Below are 16,324 nucleotides of genomic sequence, written 5' to 3'. Positions count from 1 at the left end.
TAACATAAATGTGCTTTAATTTTTGTTTTATTTTGGTGGAACAGAAGGGAAACAAGAATTCTGTTTTGGATCTGTTAAATGTGAAATATCAATGAGCCATCCCATTGAAGATGTCAACTAGACAGCTGCATATTTAGAGCTGAAGTTGAGGGGAGAGGATTGAGTTACATATATACATTTGGAGGTCATTGTCACATACATTTCATTTAAAGGAAATGAAAGTTGAGTTTTAGAAGGGAGCTGAATAGGAACAAAATGTACAACCCCAAAATATACTTCATTGGCTTATTGATTATTTTAAGCTGGTTGTTTTTAAGAAACAGCAGACACAAGTGAAGCTTTGAAAACCGAGTACAAGTCACCCCCAGTCAGCATATTTCTGAAGCCGGGAAAATTCTGAGGGGCTGAGGTGGGCCCATTTTTCCTGGTTTGTCATAGTGGTGGTGAGGTGTTCCCTTACATACCAGGTGAGGAATTCTTTACTCAGATGTTTGGCAGATTTATGCTTCAAAGTTTCCACATGGCATGTTTCTTTATAAAATATCTTAAGCTTTCAGAAATATGCAGTCTGTCAACATGAAACCACTGTGGATATGAGCTTGTAGTTTCAGTGAGGTAATAAAGCACCTAAGAGATCAGCAATCAGAGAATAGTATGGTAATTATTATAGCTCCCCAGCCCAGGTATCCAAAGAAGCTAAAGCTTGCCACTTTAACTTCAGGACCCTTGGAAAGGTCCCAGAAATTTTTATTTAACTGACTTAGGGTGTGGTACCGACATCAGGGTTTTTAAAAACTCCATCAGGTATTTCTACTTTGCAGCTAAGGCTCTGGAGATATACAAAATTTTTGAGAATAGGAAGTGTTCATGTTTAAGATGATACTCTCTCCAATTTAATCTGTAAATTCATTGCAATTCCAATTAGATTTTTAGCAAGACTTTTGTTCTTAATTTTTTAGTAGAAAGTAACATGGTGATGTAAAACTACATGGGGTAAGGACCAAGAACCCTCAAAACAATTTTTTAAAGGACAGATAAGGAAGGGTGCTGATTTGAATGGGTATTAACAATCATTGCAGAGCTTCAGAAATTGAATGTGTATTAGTAATAATGCTATATTTGTGACAATAGACAGACGGAAAAAAATAGAAGGCTCTAAAATGTACCCATGGTTATATAGAAATTTTTGTTTGTCCCTCGTCCCTCTGGAAATGTCCTGAGACCCAGGCCAGCCGTGGCTCCCTGGCGGCCCATCTTGGAAGCTGCAGCATGTCTGTGAGTGGCCAAAACCTTTCTCAGGGGCTCTCCAGTCCTGCCCCTGGGCCTCGCCTCACCATGATCCAGGAGGAACAACAAAGGTCCGGATCAGGCCTGTGTTGCCTGGGGTGGCCGACCACATGTGGCTCATCCTGGGGTGCAGTCCAGTGGGAGCCTGCCTGGCTCTGGGGGTTTGGAGACTGTCGGGGAGAGAGGTTGGTCCCAAGGACGAGGCAGCTTCTGGGAACTGGATGTCTAAGACCCAGCATGATCCAGGGGTACCACACCCATCATGGGCTTCTAGACACCAAAGGCCATGAGGGAGAGTTGACCAGGACAATGCTGAAGACCAGGCCAGTGGCGAGGTTGTTGAGGTCATACTTGACGAGGAAGATGAGTACCGTGCCCACGCAGGTCTGCAGAACTAGGCAGTTGGAGAAGGTGAACTGGGGCCCTGCTCCATGATGGTCTTCAGCTGAGAGGCAGTCACCATTAGCAGCGTGATGCAGCATGAGCTAGGCCTTGGCCATGCTCTTCTTGTTGACATAAGGGTCAAAATAAATAAATAATAAAACACACCTGTGCTTATATAGAAAAATTTTAGATGAGTTGGAATTAAGATCAATGGTTTAATAAATATCTGTTGTAAATCCTTACTAGAAAATGTTGGTCTGTTCCTAACACCATACACACACACACACACACACACATGCATGCATACACACACACATATACACACAACAATGTGTGTATATGGTAAAAGTGAGCTACATGTCAAAGAAAAACTTTAAAAATGTTAAAAAAATATGACTTTGGGTTAGGTAATATTTTTTTTTTTTTTTTTTTTTTGCGATATGCGGGCCTCTCACTGTTGTGGCCTCTACTGTTGCAGAGCACAGGCTCCGGATGCACAGGCTCAGCGGCCATGGCTCATGGGCCCAGCCGCTCCGCAGCATGTGGGATCTTCCCGGACCGGGGCATGAACCCATGTCCCCTGCATCGGCAGGTGGGCTCTCAACCACTGCGCCACCAAGGAAGCCCGATAATTCTTGAATAAGTTACAAGAAGGAATAAGCATAAAATAAATTATTGATAAATTTAACTACATTGAAATTAAACATTCTCTAGGACAAAAGAAACGATTACCTATGTTAAAAGAAACATCTCAGACTAAAAGAAGAAACATGCAATGATATAACAACAGATTATTAATATTCAGATATATAAAGAATTTCTTACAAATTGAGAAGAAAATGACAGAGAGAGAGAAACAAAGGGAAAAATGATATGAAAGCACAAAAGTGATACACGAAATCATCTATAAATATTAAGTGAGGAAGTGTGTATCATTCAGAGAAATAACAAGTACTAAAGAGAGAGGTAGAAATAAACTTAGCATGTCCAAGAAATAGGAATGTCAATGTGAGTTCAAGTGGTTAGAGAGAGAATGGAAAGAGTTGAGGCCAGCATGACAGGCCAGGACTACATCACAATGGATGTTGTAAATGAGGGTAAGGTGTTGTTTAAACTGTGTTCTAAATGTAATGGGAAGCCACAGGCGGATTTTGAGCAGAGTAGTGGCTGTACCGATCTGCATTTTTAAATGATCACTCTGGCTAGTGGGTGGAGAGTAACCATAGAAGGATGGAAATAGAGGTGGAGAGACTAGGGGGAAAATTAAGTGACAGATTACCGTGACTTGTATTGGAATGACAGCAGTGGAGGCTGTGAGAAGTTGTTGGAAATACATTTGAAGTCCAAAAGATTTGCTTATGGAATAAATAGGTAGAGTTGGGGTGGGGGGAGAATCAATGGCCCCTAGGATTTTAGTTTGAAAAACTGGCTTGATAATCATGCAGTTTACTAAAATAAGATTTGATTTGTGGGAAAGGTGGAGATGAAGCATTCTGTTTAGGATAAGTGCTATTACTTACATTGCAAAAACATAAAATATGGAAGGAAAAGAGGCACACAGACTTCAAGATTATGATATGTATAAAGATGTAAGGAAAGGAATGAAAGGGCAGAGAAGGCTTCAGCTAATGAATTACAGTTTATTTTAATTTTATTTTCTTTCTTAAAGCAAAGAGATCCAAAATAAATTTGCAAAATATTGACATTTATGGAACTCTGGCACTCACTTGTTTGTTTTATTATTCTGTTTTTCTTTATATTCCATTATATTGACATCCATTTCCTTTGGGAATTATACCCAGATTTACAAGCCTAGCGTTGTAGTGGGTGAAGGTGGTGCGGTTCCATGGAAGGTGGGATGACATCAAGATAAATTATGCTAACTTTGTATTGAGGAATAATAATCATACAGAAAATGGTGCATATCAAAACTGCACATTTCAATGTATTTTCTTCACAAACCAGTTTAAATTTAGAATCTTTTAAAATTGTATGCCCTCTTCTTTATTTCTATTATGTTATTGTCATGTACTTTATTCCAGCATCCAAAGATATTACTATTATTGTTTTGTATATTCAGTAATTATTTATATTTACCACATAATTATAGTTCTGGTGTTTTCATTCCCTTCACAAATTTTATATGGGATCATTTTCTTCTGTGAAAATTCCAATTTAATATTCATTTTACTGAATACCTATTGGGGTAAATACCCTTAGTTTTTGTCCAAAAACATAATTATTTCAACTTCCTTTGAGAAGCCTATTTTTGCACAGTGTAGAATTTCATGTAGCTCATTATTTTCCATCACTGCTTTAAGATGTCTTTCCATCATGTTTTGGCTTCCATCATACCTTTTCAGAAACAGGCAATCAGACTAATACTTGCTGTTTTGAAGTTAATGTATCTTTTTTTTCCCAAATACTTTTACAGTTTTCTCTATGTTTTCAAATTTCAAAAATATGACTATAATGGGATTATTTGTTGTTTTACTTTTATTTATCCATTTGGAGTTTCTCAGATCTTACTGAACCTGTTTCTTGGTATCTTTCATCAGTTTTTAAAAATCCTTACCCATTTTTTCCTTCAAATATAATTTGCATTCCATTCTCCTTTCTTTCTGGGAATCCAATTTCATGTGTATTGCAATTTTTGATTCTGTTTCACAGGCATCCATTGATCTTATTTATTTTTTCTCATAATTGTTTCTCTCTGCATTTCAGGTTTGTATTTTCTATATGCCTAACTCCTTGATGGCAATCTCTGCTTACCTTTCAACAGACTAACCATGTGTTTTACTATATATCTAATCTGCTGTAAAAACTGTCTATAGATTTATGAATGTCAGGCATTGTATTTTTGGTTTAGAATGTTCTTTTGATTATTTTCTCAATCTCCATTTTTCATCTGCTCTTTCCACTTTTTCCTTACATTTTCAAATATATTATGCATAGTTATCTTTCAATTTTGTCTGCTAAATACAATATATTAATCATATACAGTCTTTTTCTATTCTGTTTTTACTCTCATATTGGTTATATGATCTTGCCTTTTTGCATGAATAGTAACTTTTCCTACCATACATTATGTATAATGGGTTATTTTTCACTGGAAAGAATTTTTTGATTGTTTTTTGGATTACTTGCTTATCATCTGTGATCATTAATTTTATGTATCAACTTAACTAGGACATGGCGACCAGTTGTTTGGTCAAACACTAATCTAGATGTTGCTATGGAGCCTTTTTTTTTTTTTTTAGATGTGATTAACCTTTATAATCAGTAAACTCTAATTAAAGCAGATTGCTCTCCATAACGTGGGTGGGCCTCATCCAATCAACTGAAGACCTTAAGAACAAAACATGAATTTTCCCAAAGAAAAATGGTTTCTGCCTCAAAACTGTAACAAAGAAACCCAGCTTGAGTTTCTAACTTACTGGCCTGCCCTGTGGATTTATGACTCAAAATTGCAATATTTACTCTTACAAATTTTGAGATTGCTGTCCTTCCCGATGGATTTCAGACTCTGTATCTTCCACAATCCCATGAACCAATTCCTGAAAATTCTCCAAACAATACATAGATATATAGAAATATATATATATATATATATATATATATATATATATATTTCCTATTGGTTCTGTTTCTTTGGTTAGAAGGCAAATGATATATCACTACAGTTCAATCAAGGATTGAGGAAGATCACATTGAATTGCCATTTGGTAAGCCTATGTCTACCACTGTTTATCCCTTTACCAAGAAGGTGAACCCTCCAAGTGAGAGTGGGTCCTGTCTCTTTCGACCCCCAATTCCTCAGGATATTTAGTTATGTCCTTCAGAAATTCTCACTTTAGATCTTTAATCATTTGCTTGATGCTCCTTCAACAATTGACAGAATTCTCCAGGAGGGAATAATCTGTATGTTTTGTCACTTTGCAGGAAGAACAACACATTTCTTGCTTTCTTTTCTCTCTGGCAGTGAGCATTTTTCAAGGGACCAAGTCTGTGAGTCTGTATTTTTAGCCTATAGAGGCACTAAGAATTGTTGAAAACTCCTAGGTGCAAAGTCCGTGTAGATCCTCAGGTTCAGTCTGACATTCCCTGGAGAGCTTTCAAATTTCACATCCTCATGAGTCCTTTTTTTTTTTTTTTTTGAACCTAAGAACCACCAGTCTCTGGGAATGTGACAATTACATTCTAGCTTTCAGAAGCTTTAAGCCTGGCCCTTAGCCATCTACAGACTCATAATTCAACAAATGTTTTATGGAAAGACTGGCAATGCATTTGAGGACCTTCACTTCCGCAGTGTTTTCACTCCACTACCATGTGAATTCTAAACTCTTTTCTGACTTCTTTTATTCCAGAAGTACCTTCCTCTAGGGACAATCACAGATTCTTACCTCCAAACCCAGGCTCGGAACTGGCAAATTCCCCTGGGGAAAAAGCATCTGCAAGCCCTCTGTTCACCTCTGAACAATCCTCTCCTCCCAGGCTTTAATCCATTCAGTTCCTATTGTTTACACAGCAATTTGGCCTTAGCAATGTGATTTTTTTCTTTTTTTGTAGTCCAGCTGGATGTTCTATATGTTGTCAGTGGGAATGTCATCCTGCTATTATTACCTAACTACCTTATCCTACTCTTAATTAAATTACAGATGTCTACAATGACTTACCATATGGTTTTAGAGATAAATTTGGATTTGCGTTTTTATCCCTGGCTCTTCACTGAAAAATGTAAATATGTCTCCTGGTAATCCATGTATATATCATATCCCACTGATACCATCTCATAGTTAACTGGAATTTCTAGCTAATTTATAGGCCCAATCTTTTTCAGTATGAAGAATAAGATTTTATTTATGTACATTTATACTTTCAATGTAGAGTAATTGCTGATCTCCACTTTTCATTATGGACTTCTAATTCCATTTCACTCCATTCAGAAGAATTTCACTTCTTTCCAAAGAAGTAGCACAAAAAAGAACTTTATTCCTCATGTCTGTGGTATTTGACTCTGATGCCCATTTCCTTTTACAAGTAAATAATTCCTTATTATGTACTGTGAAATGTTAGGAGTCCATAAGAATAGAAAACTTGGTTGTCATCCTCAAAATATATTTGTAGTTCCATAAAGACTTATGAAAATAATAGTTCAAAATTTGAAGTGGTTATAAAATTTTATATGTATATACATATATATAATACCTATATACACATTCATACAAACAGACGCACATGATAATTGGGGCACTAAGGAAAGAGAGGTCAGTTCAGCCTTACCAAGGAGTTTGAAAAAATGCCTCATATAGGAGATAAGATATAAATAGGATCTTTATCAATGAGTAAGAATTTTCAGGGTGGATAAATCAAGGTACTGGGGAAGGACACAAGTTGCAGGGGCATGATATTGTCAGATAAGTTTGGGGACTAGGTTTCCTCATTTGATGAAGATATGAACGTTTCTTCACCTAATGAGCAATCCCCTTTCATAAGGAGAACATCTACCTTGATTTCTCAATTCCTTTTGTATGTGTGTGTGTGAGTATGTGGAAAAACATATAAAACCTACCTAGAATAGAAGTTTTTAATTTAGTGGTCTAGGGCTATATTTGTACTCCCTGATACCGCATATTAACATTCTTTTTGTATTTTACACACACACACGATTTGGAGGGGGAGGGTAGTATTCATAGCCCTTTTTCAGATTCCCATTTCAGTCAGTGTCTTTAAAAAAATCCAACAAATGTAAAGATCCAAATCTCTTTTCGTTTTCCCTTTCTTGACCATAACCCCTAGAGACAGCAGGCAGATGCCTAGTCCTTCTCCTTTGGGCATCCAATTATGTAATTGGCAGTCTATAGTTTTCAAGATAGAAGCATCTTTATGAATAAGACTTAGAAACCCAACAGCTTCAAATACTTCCTCTGTAGCAAAATCTCCGAAACTTCTAAGTCCTAAAATGGCACACAGAATTCTCCTTACCCTACTCAATTTAGTTTAGTTCAATCTGATTCAAAAATGCTTATTTAAATAAACTCCTTCAGTGAATACATATCCCTAGCACTTTCCTTCCTTTCATACCTCCTATCATTATAACTTTCTTGATTAAAAGAAGGAAGGAAAGATACTCAGTTGCCTGTGAAGCCCATAAAAAAGAGATGATCACCCTTTATTTTTTCTTCTCTGATTTCTGTAGACCTTATTAATCAAAAATGAATCTCTTGGGCTTCCCTGGTGATGTAGTGGTTGAGAGTCCGCCTGCCGATGCAGGGGACACGGGTTCGTGCCCCGGTCCGGGAAGATCTCACATGCCATGGAGTGGCTGGGCCCGTGAGCCATGGCCACTGAGCCTGCGCATCCGGAGCCTGTGCTCCACAATGGGAGAGGCCACAACAGTGAGAGGCCCGTGTACCACAAAAAAAAAAAAAAAAAAAAAGGAAAGAAATGAATCTCCTGATTTTAAATATTTTGCATTTACTTAACAATTTTTAGACATGTATTTACACATACTCCCGTATTATAAATCTAAGATGCTTAAGAAGACTTCAAGTTGTGGGGAAAATAAGGTGTGAAATGTTCAATGTCATTTTCACACTGCAAGGGAATACTCTGCATAATTTAGTGATCTTCAAAACTATAGAAGGAAGATACCAGGCTTCTAAAAGAATATGATCCTTCTCTAAAATATTTCCCCAAAAACTCTCTTTGGAAAGGGAAACTAATACAATAATTAGAAAGAATGTGTCTACTGTGTATTACGCATACTATTTATGGTCTTGAAGCAGATAATGCCCTATAAATTGTGTTTATGGAAAGCTTAAGTAAATGCCTTCAATGTAGTCTTGGTATCTTTACAGTACCAGAAAAGATATGTACGAGTTGAGACACTGTAAGAGGTGAATTAGCAGTAGTCCTAGCAGGAGATGTCTTTAGAATTTTATAGCACGCTCTGCTAAGAAGTCTGACCTGCTGCAGGGTCTTGAGTAATTCCTAATGCAGTCTAAGAAAACCCCCCAAACTGCAGGATGATCCAAGATTGGACTAAATCTGGCTGGCCCAGAAGCACAAGGCCAACTTTCAGTAAGCTTCACTCTCAGAAGACCAAACAGGAAGAGGAATCTTTAGCTTTTGAATCTGGACACCCCCTGGAGTTTGTACTCCTGGGGGAGATCTCCAGAGGACTCTGTCAAATGTGGGAAACAAACCACTTGATTTTTTTTTGCCAGACTCTAAATTAAACAGACAACATTGCCCATCAATCATTTAATCCTCTATACTTGCTTCTGGTACCAGAAAGAAATTGTTCAGAAAATTATTTATTAATCTAAGTCATATATATGGGGTATTTTAAAATTACTGTAGTTGTTTTTACAGTCCATTTCATTGATAGATAATCTTTATTTCTCCTCTCCGTTTCTATTTTTGAAGAAAAAATTGTTTCACTGGGATTCATAAAAATTGATGTATATTTTTCTATATCATTAATATTAAAATAATGTTCCATCTTACTCTGTAAATGTCACACACTCCAATTCAAGACTTGCCATCCCCTCCCTTTTTTCCCCTGGTCTCAACAAAATGAGTAACTACTTATTTATTTCTGACCAGAATGTGTTTATTTGCTTTAACGTGCTTTCAGCTGTTTTCTGGTGCTAGACCATCTTCACTGGTATTTTTTTATTGGATGAAAACTTAAAGTTACTTGATTCAATGCCTTATGTTCCATTTGATATTATGTTACTCACTAGAGCAAATAGAGCAAAATACTAACGACGATGGTACCAGAATAGCAATGCATATTAGCCACATTCTGGATTTAAAAAAAACAAAAAAACAAAAAAAAAACAAATATAAACTATATTGGCTGTTTGAAAGAACAGAAGGCATAAAATTATCACTGTCCATTAGAAAATCTATTCAACAATTTCTGATATTCTGAAGTTAATGAACACACACAAACAAGATATTCTTAAACTCAGATAATGTATCTTATAGTCCTTTGGATTCATTTATCAAAATGTATCCTTCAAAGAACTAGTCTAACCATTATAAATACAATCCTAATATAATTCTACAAATATAATTCTAATTTTCTCTACTGTCTTTTCCCAGTGTTGGGGATCAAACCAAATACCGATTATGACCAATATCTAAAAGTGTATCAGTATTCTGAATGAGAACGAATCTCACACAGCAACATAAATTCCTCTGAACTAGTAATCAGAATTTTATTAGCAGTATTGATAGATACGTTTTTTTATGTTTTAAAACTTGTTCATTTTTCTTCCAGCCAAGGGGGAAAGTATAAGATAAAATCTTTTATCAGTTATCCTTTTGGTAACAAATTACTTAAATTCCCTGTACTTCATAGATCAATACTTTGATTGCTTTTATAGTATTTCCGAACTTATTGTGAGAAACTGAAAAATAAAAATGAACTGATATTAAGGAGTAAAAGTTCCACCAACAAAGCACTGATCCTCAAGTGTAATCTTCATTTAACACCTGTGTGATAAAAAATTGATTGGATCTCAGTTTCTTCCTCTTAAAAGTAAAGATGGCCTTAGACTATAAAAGCCACAAGACCCCTTTTAGCTTACAAACTTCATTTTAGACAAATATATTAAAATGAATGTTTTACATTAAATGTTATAAAAACCTGCCACATTTAAAATTACTAGGTTTTCATTAAATAATTTGTTGTTAAAATATTTATTTAAATTAGTGGATTGTTTAGTTTTAATTATTAAACTCATCAATATAAGCACATGAGTTATAACTAACCACACACAAATTTAAAAAGTTAAATAATAGGAAAATGACTTTTAAATGTGTGGCATAGTACCAGTTGTTCTGTTTTCATTAATTGTCATGTACCTTGCAATGTCCTTTATCTGCTTGTGAATTTACAAGGAACACAGCAGGTTGTGAATTTTTAATAGGCTTTCCTCAAGGAAAGACAAGGTCAGTATTAACATAAAATTCTTCTTAAGGATTTGTGGCCCAAATGTTTCACACAGGAGAACAGGGGTTACTGAGGAACTAAAGCCACAATAATCTGATATTTTTTTCTATGTTTAAAGAAACCTTAATATCTCACATAATAAAATAGCACAAGGTCAAATCAATATAAAATTTATTTCAGAGTAGATGCTTTAAGTTACTTAGCACTTGATCCATAATACCACTTCTCAATAACACAAACAACTGATTTTGTTTAATTATTTAATAAATCCAAGTATTGATAACTAATATCCAAATGAAAAAAGGAAGAGTAGTGAGAAAGCTACAGTTATAAGGACTATCCCCTGTCTGATCATTGCTTAGTAAATGAGTTGGAATGTAAAATAAAATTTTAGCACACACACAAGGAATGACGGTGAGAGACAATCCCAGGGTAAGGAGGGAAGAGTATGCAAAAGAAGAAATAATTACAATAATAAAGAGAAACTTGGGGCTTCCCTGGTGGCGCAGTGGTTGAGTGTCCGCTTGCCGACGCAGGGGACACGGGTTCGTGCCCTGGTCTGGGAGGATTCCACATGCCGCGGAGCAGCTGGGCCCGTGAGCCATGGCCGCTGAGCCTGCGCGTCCGGAGTCTGTGCTCAGCAAATGAGAGAGGCCACAACAGTGAGAGGCCCGCGTACCGCAAAAAAAAAAAAAAAAAAAAAGAGAGAGAGAAGCTTGAAAAAGAGAGAGGGAGCTTAGGCGGAGGACTATAATTAAAGAACTTTGTTCATTGGTCTCTTTCTGTAACTTTTAGAAAATCAACATCATACCCCTTAGTAGTTAACTCTGTCTCCCATCAGATTCATCTAGGGCAGAAAGCAACTTCCCAAGTCTTAGGACATCTAGAAATGCAAGTCTCTGCCTCATAATACATATCTATTGCAGTCTCTTTACTTGTCCAATTCTCAAATATATTTATTTAAATAATATTTCAATAAACATAGACGAATGTCAACCCTCCAAATATAGTCATTTTTGTCCTTTTATTCTAGTGTTAGTGTTCCATTGTTTCCCTCTGTAAGAAAAGAAAATGTTTTTCCTTTTCTTTTATGCAGGCTCTCACAGTTCAAGAAAAAATTATTATGTCTGGTTTCTTAAAAGCAGCACATAAATTCATAGATCTAATTTGTTTCTCTTAATTATGAGAAGGTAGAAATCCTTTCATTTCCGACTCACAAAACCAACAGTCCAGTTTCCAGCACTCATCTCTTTGATTCCCAACTATCATGTTCAATTTTCTAATCCAACGGAAATTGTCACCCTATGTGGTCCAATTACAAGATTTAATTTTCACTCTCTGTAGTATAAGTGAAGGTAAAAATCCTGCTGTGATTCATATTCCAAAACTGAGCTTTATAAAAATTAAAATCTCACTATACTAGCAACTTTTTTTTTTACACATCTAATCGATTAGAAGAGCAAAACTCGTCTTAATGATTCCCATCTTGTCTTATTTCTTTCTCCACTCTGAATCTACCTTCTATATTCATCCAGTGTCCTTTATGAGGTGTAAAATTTGTAAAATGCAAAAAAAATTCCCAGGTTTTAACCTCTACTCATTCTTTATCACGTAACTTAGGTGATATATGCTTAAGGAAATCCTCACTCATTCCTGTAGGCTAGTTTAGGGACTATCCTGTGAATTTCCATTACACACTGTGTTTGAATCTTCCATAGCACTAGGATGGAATTGTTCATTTACTTTTAGAACTACCTGATTCTTATGAGAGTAAATAAATATTTATCAATTAAAATTGTTGAATGAATAGACAATAAACATCATAACTGTCTAGTACAAATCACAAAGTTATATGATCAGATGATTGATAATATCAATAATCTTTTCTTGAACTATTTTGATTCCCAGACAGAATAAGAAATATGCAATGCTTATATCTGTCATTTGGAAAATTGACACATTATTGTACATTTATATAATTGGAAAATTTCCAGCAACTATGTGCATTTTCATTTACTAAAAAGCTTCAGTCTTGGGTTTCCCTGGTGGCACAGTGGTTGAGAGTCCACCTGCCGATGCAAGGGACACAGGTTCGTTCCCCTGTCCCAGAGGATCCCACATGCCATGGAGCGGCTGGGCCCCGTGAGCCATGGCCGCTGAGCCTGTGCTCCACAAAGGGAGAGGCCTCAATGGTGAGAGGCCTGCATACCACAAAAAAATATATATATATAGAAAGCTTCAGTCTTGTGACTTTTTGAGAGTAGTTCCCTGGACAACACAGTTATATGTTACTTCTGAGAGCTGTTTAGTGAAAAGCAGATATTTCTTGTTTCTCAACCTTACTTTGTTGTTTATGAATAACTAAAAATGCAGTCAAAATTATTTGTTACCTGACTTCTATATCTTTTTCTCCAAAGTACGTATCCATTTGGAGTTTTTTTCCTATTATATCTGTAATACTGAGTTATTTATCCAAAAATCAGAAAAATGGAGTTTGATCCAAATTTAATGGCTAAATGCTGATTATTACAAACCATTAACAAAAAATATAGACTACTTTTGTAAACCCAGTAGTTGTATATAATATATTGTATTACCTATATATTGTATTACCTATATATTGCATTACCTAACCAGTAATAAAATATATTGGGGAGGGGGTTAAATATTTATTTAATTTAAACATTTTTGATATTCACATAAAAATGTTTTCATAGCCAAGTTCATTGATATAAGCTCCTATAAAGAAAAAGAAACTTTCAAATAAAGAAACAAAATTCTAATTTAAAGAGAATATAATCAGTGTAATACTTCTACAGGTAAACAGATAAAAATTTGTGTTGATTTAAATAATCTAAAGAGCAAAAGTCAAACCTACTTAGATAAATATCTAACTCTATAATATTTTGCATAATGGAAGGATATTGTCTCCAGTTTTTATTTTTCTAGGCTACAGGTCAGTATGCCTATTTCAATTTATGACTATATTTTATATGAATATTAAAAAAGACAACATGCTACAAATGATCTTATTTACAAAACAGAAACAGACTTACAGACATAGAAAACAAACTTATTACCAAAGGGGAAGGAGGGAGAGGAATAAATTAGGAGTATGGGGTTAACGGATACACATTACTCTATATAAAATACATAAACAATGAGGGTTTACTGTACACCACAGGAAACTATATTCAATATCTTGTAATAACCTATAATGGAAAAGAATTTAAAAAAAAGGATATATAACAAAATCACTTTGCTGTATACCTGAAACTAACACAATATTGTAAAACTATACCTCAAATTTAAAAAAGACAACATGTGCATGATGATATCTAAGTTATAATATATGCTTTATCAAAACTTGGAAAATCTACCCATTTTTTTTCTATTTCTTATCAGATAAAAAGAAAAATACAAATTTTAAAGCATAATCTCTTACTGCAAATAAGAAAACATGATCTTAGCATTAAAAAAATTATTGGTGTGATGGTACAATTAGAGAAAAACTTACAACCCTTTTGTTTTACAAAGCCATGCTCTGTTCCTCCTACGGCTAAGTCTCTCCCTCAGGGTATGAATTCCATGACAGGCAAGGGATATTCACATATGGAACCCGCACATCCATTTCCAGACGATCCGATCCTTGAAGCACTTGGGACCCATTATTCCCTGCCTAAACATCCTTGAACTTGCTTTTAGATCCTGGAGAGTCTCTTCTCCAAGTCAGTCTACCAACGGCCAGATTTACCCATTGTTATATGTACCCTTAATCCTGAGGACTGGCCTAGTGTGCATCTGTTAAAAAACGATATACAATCACCCCTCCACATCTGTGGGCTCAGTGTCTATAGATTCAACCAACCACAGGTGGTAAACATAGTGCATAATCCATGGGTGGTTGAATCCATGGATGCTGAACCCATGGATACTGAGGGCTGACTGCACTATGCCATTTTATGTAAGGGATTCAAGCATCCTCAGATTTTGGCATCCACGGGGGTCCTGCAACCAATCTCCCACAGATACCACAGGACAATTATAGATGGAATTTGCTCATGACACATGGGATTCTGGACAAGCATTAGCACTGGGAAGGGATGTGGGCTAGGCTGTTATATCCACATGAATGCATGCCAAGCTCTTTGACATGATGACTAGATTGTGGAAGATTAGTGTGTGGGCATAAGCAAGGAGGCAAGAAAAAGGCTTGCCCAACATTACATTGTTTCTACACGGAACTTGTTGTTTGCAGTTGTTAAGAAGATAGATTTGACAAGGTAGGAGACTTGATAGAGCATATTTTATTTTATAGTTTATTAATTTGATTTATAACTTTAAAATATATAAGCAGGTGTTATATAGACATCTACTCGTACTCTTGCTCTGAACCCCACAAATATTTCTGGGGCAGTTGTTGTCATTCATGTGAATCAGAGAATGATGTGTAGGTTTTCTAACATAGAAGCCATGTTTCATGCAACTTTGCCTGTCTTACAGTTCTTAAAATATTGCTAATTCCCCAACAGAAATACAATAATTAATAATAAGTTTACAGGAAATAAATTTCTTGCATAATATGAGAGTAAAAGAATTTTCCTCTCAAAGAAAGAGATGAGAGAAGCAATGTTTATGCCAGCATATCAAGACTAATGACTTATGTCTTTGTCAGGAGTTATTTGCCTATGGAAATGGTTATTTACCAAGCAAAGCAAAGAAAGTAGCTGTGTTTGGTTTATTTTTATTACTTTTTTCCATTTAGAATAAAAATCACACTGATATGTAAAAGGCTAGTCCTATTGTTTAAAGTATATAGATGAGTGTGATCATACTTATTCAACTCTCATTTCAGGAACTAAGATAACTGACCCCATTTTTCAAAGATGTGACTTGAGAGACCTTCTTTGAATTCTTTCTGCATTATGTATCTTTAGACATTATCGTGGATATGCTCATTTTTATTCCCCCTAGCTTCATTCAGACCAAGATAAAGGAGATGGATCCCTCAAATATATTTTATCTGGAGATGGAGCTGGTACTCTTTTCATTATTGATGAAAAAACAGGTGACATTCATGCCACAAGAAGAATTGATAGGGAAGAAAAGGCCTTTTATACTCTACGCGCACAAGCTATTAACAGAAGAACTTTGAGGCCAGTAGAACCGGAGTCTGAGTTTGTGATCAAAATCCATGATATCAATGACAATGAGCCAACGTTCCCAGAGGAAATTTACACGGCGAGTGTTCCTGAAATGTCTGTTGTAGGTAAGTTCATTTACAGTGTTTATGACAGTATTCAACAAGTATACAAAATAATTATCAAGAAATTCTTAAAATATTATGATCAATTACTTGAAATCATATTTGATTCCCTGCTAAGGGTATGTGTTTAATTTTCTGAATTATGAAATGAGTCAGGAAAAAAAAGGACTAATGTATTTTTCACTTCCTATGGGTTTGTAAGTTTCTACAATACAATAAATAGACACTTCCTTCAAAAATGCAAGAAAATACCATTGGCCTTCAGTAGAAAACTATGAAAATGCAAATTTTTGTCACATGGATTTGGAGAACAGCTGTGTAAAGTCCTGACTCCAAATAAATTATAAGTACACTTAGAATACCATAAATGTAATCCAGAGTCTACATATATACTCTAGTCATAATATGCCTAAAGAGTT

At 35.4% G+C, this 16,324-nt stretch overlaps 1 protein-coding gene across 2 annotated transcripts in view; it reads left to right on the top strand.

Moving 5' to 3' along the window:
- The window catches only part of LOC308616881 (cadherin-10), a gene marked incomplete at both ends in the record, with an annotated part of 118,528 nt that overhangs the window by 46,173 nt on the left and 56,031 nt on the right, over positions 1 to 16,324 (top strand). For both annotated transcript variants that reach the window (XM_081233371.1, XM_081233370.1), the window contains one exon: positions 15,614 to 15,908. In XM_081233371.1, the coding sequence (XP_081089497.1) occupies positions 15,614 to 15,908 (295 nt within the window). The remainder of the gene's footprint in view (positions 1 to 15,613; positions 15,909 to 16,324) is intronic.

This window comes from Mesoplodon bidens (genome assembly GCF_964165515.1).
Source record: "Mesoplodon bidens genome assembly, chromosome: 4".
In the NCBI taxonomy this organism is placed as follows: domain Eukaryota; kingdom Metazoa; phylum Chordata; class Mammalia; order Artiodactyla; family Ziphiidae; genus Mesoplodon; species Mesoplodon bidens.
The sequence above is the reverse complement of the archived record's forward strand: the minus strand, read 5'-3'. Positions and strand labels throughout refer to the sequence as shown.